Source organism: Arachis ipaensis, chromosome B07 (genome assembly GCF_000816755.2).
Source record: "Arachis ipaensis cultivar K30076 chromosome B07, Araip1.1, whole genome shotgun sequence".
Taxonomy (NCBI): domain Eukaryota; kingdom Viridiplantae; phylum Streptophyta; class Magnoliopsida; order Fabales; family Fabaceae; genus Arachis; species Arachis ipaensis.
Window position 1 is genome coordinate 112,084,553 of NC_029791.2, and position 4,085 is coordinate 112,088,637.

At 37.8% G+C, this 4,085-nt stretch overlaps 1 protein-coding gene across 1 annotated transcript; it reads right to left on the bottom strand.

Moving 5' to 3' along the window:
* LOC107605845 (heat stress transcription factor B-4) lies at positions 1,816-3,747 on the bottom strand. The gene is made up of 2 exons (XM_016307765.2): positions 3,028-3,747; positions 1,816-2,938 (listed from the first exon to the last, which is right to left on the bottom strand). Exons 1-2 carry the CDS (start codon positions 3,274-3,276, stop codon positions 2,171-2,173), a joined length of 1,017 nt encoding a protein of 338 aa, XP_016163251.1. The 5' UTR covers positions 3,277-3,747; the 3' UTR covers positions 1,816-2,170.

Consider the following 4,085-nt stretch of genomic DNA (forward strand, 5'->3'; position numbering starts at 1 on the left):
CCAAATTCCAAATTCCACAGCCTCTAATTGCCCTTTGCCCCTACCTGGGCTTTCCAACCTTAATGAACCTTATCTGACACTCCACACCAAGTTGCTTGCTTATACACGTGTGACACATACCCGAAATTTAAATTAAAATATAAGATATAAGATACAAGGAAAAATATATGTAGATACACACACTTGCCTAAACTAGGTAGCTAGGGTTAGGGCTTTCTTCTTTTTAATTTTTACACTTTTTGTTGTTATGATTTTTGATACAAAATTATCCCACCTTTATATTTTATTTTATATTCCTCCTAAACTTTAACCATATCTTTATTCCTCAGGAGACCCAAAAATACATCTTTCTTATCTTACTTTCTCTGATGTCTCTCACAGTTTCTCTGTTTGAGATTTTAAATGTACTCTCATCCATGCTGGCAGGAACATATATGCATACGAAACCAAATCATCATGAGTACTGCAAATACAACAACAACAAAAACACTAATATTTTTAAAATTTAAAACCCTGGGATGAAGGTGTAGATAGCGAGTGAGGAATTAATGGATGCATAGAGAAGCTTTTTCTGGGCACTTTACCCGTATAGGGATGTAGGACTATGACAATGCGACCAGAAAAGAAGACCCAAACTAGAAAGAGAAAGATTCACGAACTTGCATACATTATTGTTCGATGTTCACTGTTCACCTACCGGTCAAACAAGCAAAATATAATAATAACATAAAGTTGGAAAAATTAAAGGGTGAAAAAAAACGTAAGAGAAGACCCTGATGAGTAGTGTGGAATCCGAAGAATAGTGGTATGCTGTGAAAACAGTATATATATTATATATATTCATCAGATGACTACTCAAAGTGGGGAAAGGCAAATGTATGAATCTGCTGGTCCTCAGAAGAAGCATAGAAGAAGCCTTGATAGAAACATATCAAACATCATTTTTAGTCAGTTTCCCCTCAAATTTCGCTTTCATAGAATAATTCACATCCTTGTTCTTTTCTTAAAGAAAATGTTCACTTTGGCTTCAAACTATATATTGTTCATTTCTTTCCTTCAAAATATACTTATTAACTTTGAATTAAGAAGAAATATAATATTTTTAACATATGATATTTAATTCTTTGTTATTATTGAGGGTGAGGGAGCGGATAGGGGGAGTTTCTCTCCCTGGCCTTCTGACAGATCATAAATGCGACAAGTAGAATTCTAAGTCCATGAACATATACACGTCATGATAACCTTTTTTCGTAACAATCGTAAATCATAGTTCTACTATGATCTATCTAGAGAAATAGTAAAAGATGATGATACAAAGAATAATGAAATATTAATTAGTATAGAATGTTTTGAAACAATGAGGACTAAATTAAACTAAACCAATAATGGTGTTTTTTATGAAACAAATGTGTGAAATGGTGTCAGCCTCCTTTATGGCATAGATCTGTTGTAATATCACTGGTCATTTCATGGGTTTTTGAAATTGAGAGACGACGAAGAAAGAAGACGATACAAAGTATTTCGTGTTGTTTCTTTGGCTTCGAACAAATTCGTACATGGATGCCATTAATTATTATCAATGTGGCTTCGTCAAAGAAAAGCCTTTGGAAATTTTGTCTTTAGGCCAGCCAGCCTGTTACATTCTCAGTTCTCAGCTTTTTACCCAATAAAACCCCTTCTCTCTCTCTCTCTCTCTCATTAATGAAACTGAAGCAAGCATGCAGAGATCAAAATTAGATGAAATAAATGGAGATCATGAACTAGACTAAAAGAAAATGATATGATCACACACAATGACACAATAATAATAAATTGCACCGGTGATGAAATAGGAGTTAAATAATAATAATAATTGATGGTTTAATCTAGTTGATACTAAAACCCACCTACACCAATGGATGGGATGGGGGAAACTGAAAGAAAGATAGTTTTGGGCACTAAGTTATATGTACACAGAATCACAAACAGTCACTCATCTCACGCACACACACGTACGTTTCCATCAATATCAGGCTACTCAAAACTGATGAAGGATCTCATTTTGCCTTAAAAGAAAGAAGAGAAAATTAAACAAACAAGACCATATAATATAACTAATATAAAAAAAGAAAGAAAGAAAGAAAGAAAGAAAGGAACTCTAGCTTTGGATTTTGAAAGAAGCCTTAGCTAATTAACAAGTAGTAGAAGGAGGCATGAGATTCAAGCCAAGGTCATCCTTCTCCAAAATCAAACGCGCCTTGTTAGTCTCTGAATTAGCGAGGTTGTTAGACCCATACTCAGGGTGCACCCTTTTCTTGGACTGAAGCGGCACTCCAAAAAGCTTGGTCTTACAGGGTGGTGGCGCTTCCACAATCGTGACGGAGCTCCTTGCCGTGTTGCTTGGACAGTTTTGAGTTTGAGAATAATACCCGAGAAGATTGTTCATCGGCCTTTGCAGCATTGAAACGTTACCATTAGCGGCACCGGAAGAAGCATATGAATGTGATGATGGCGTGTTACTGCAAAGAAGCAAAGAAGAAGAACAAGTGTTGCTTGGAGGAACTGGCTTCACATGGTTCTGAACGAAGTAGATTATGTCATTGTAGAGCTTCTTCATGTGTGCAAGCTCCGACATGAGCATGGTGTTGCTCCGCCTCAGCCTCTCATTGTCCTCCGACAGCGCCGTGACGGATGAGGTGTTGTAGCAGGGTGTGGCGGTGGGCGGCGGAGAGTCACACCAATTGGCTTGGTCATCGGAGTCGTTTGGCGGCGAGATGCTGAGCCTGCTTGAGAATGGAAAGAAAGAAGGAATCGGAGAGTGGTGGTGGTTGATGGCGGTTATCTGTTGAGGGTGGTGTGCGGTTTTTCTTCTATGGATCTCACACAGCAAGTGCTTCTCTCCCTTCTTGAAGAATTCATTAGCAAACTCCCACCTATCCGGAACAATCTTTCTGAAACCCTAATTTCATTAAACAAGTAAATTAGATAAAAGAAGTAGTAGTAGTAGTTGAAACAAAGTAGCATGTATGTGTGTGTGTGTGTACATACATAAGTATTGAGCTGGCGAACGAAACTTGAGAAGTTATTGTGTTTGAAGTAATTAGGAAGAAGATCTCTAGCGAACTCAGGAGGACGCCAAACGACGAAGGTGCTTTGGTCTTCTCCCCATGACACTATGTGATCGGTGGCTGGATCGTCCACCAGCTGGTACGTCTTTGTCAGAAACGGCGCCGGCACCGACTTGTTTGACTCTAGCGACAGTAGAATGCTCTCGCAGTTGTCTAGCAGAAGAGCCATTCCTAGTGACTCTGAGAATGAGAATGAGAATGGTGGTGTGGTGTGGTGTGGTGAGGTAAATAGAAGAGAGACAAGTACTAATTAGTATACTTACTTGCTAGCCGTGGTGGTGTGTGTGTAGTTAAAGGGATATTTGTCTGATTAGATAGATTTTATTATATATAAATATGGTTTCCTACATCGGTTATGGAGTGAGAGAGAATATGTGTCTGTCTGTCTGGGACTGTGAAATAAGGGCCTTTCAAGACAAACCCGTGACTCACTACTCACTACTCTTTCTTTCTTTCTATGTGTTTGTGTTGTGATACAGAGAGGGTTCTGACATTGATCCCGCGCACACCCACTTATAATCACGCACACCACAACACCAGGACCAACAACAACCTCCTCACACCAATGCTCTCATCCTTCTTCCCTTTTACCAATTGACCATTCCGCCCTCTCATCGCCTCCTTTATTCCATTGCTATTAGTAGTAATCAGTCAAACACTAACACTTACCTTCTTTTCACTCTTTTTTACTCTAATCATTTTCCCCCCAATCATTCCATTTCTCATGTTTCAGACCATAAAGTTCGTTTTACTACCATTATTTTAGTGTAACGCTCCGTAATATATTTATCTAACTATTGCATTACTATACAAAAGTGAACATGTAAGCTAAGTTCTACTATAGCTATTGGAATCAACAAGTATTTTAATTTTCAATGTATCCTGAAAATTAAGCGGGTGATCCAACCGATAAAATTAAAATTTTAAAAATTTTAAAATTTAATCGAAATTCAATTAGATATTATAAAAAATTATATT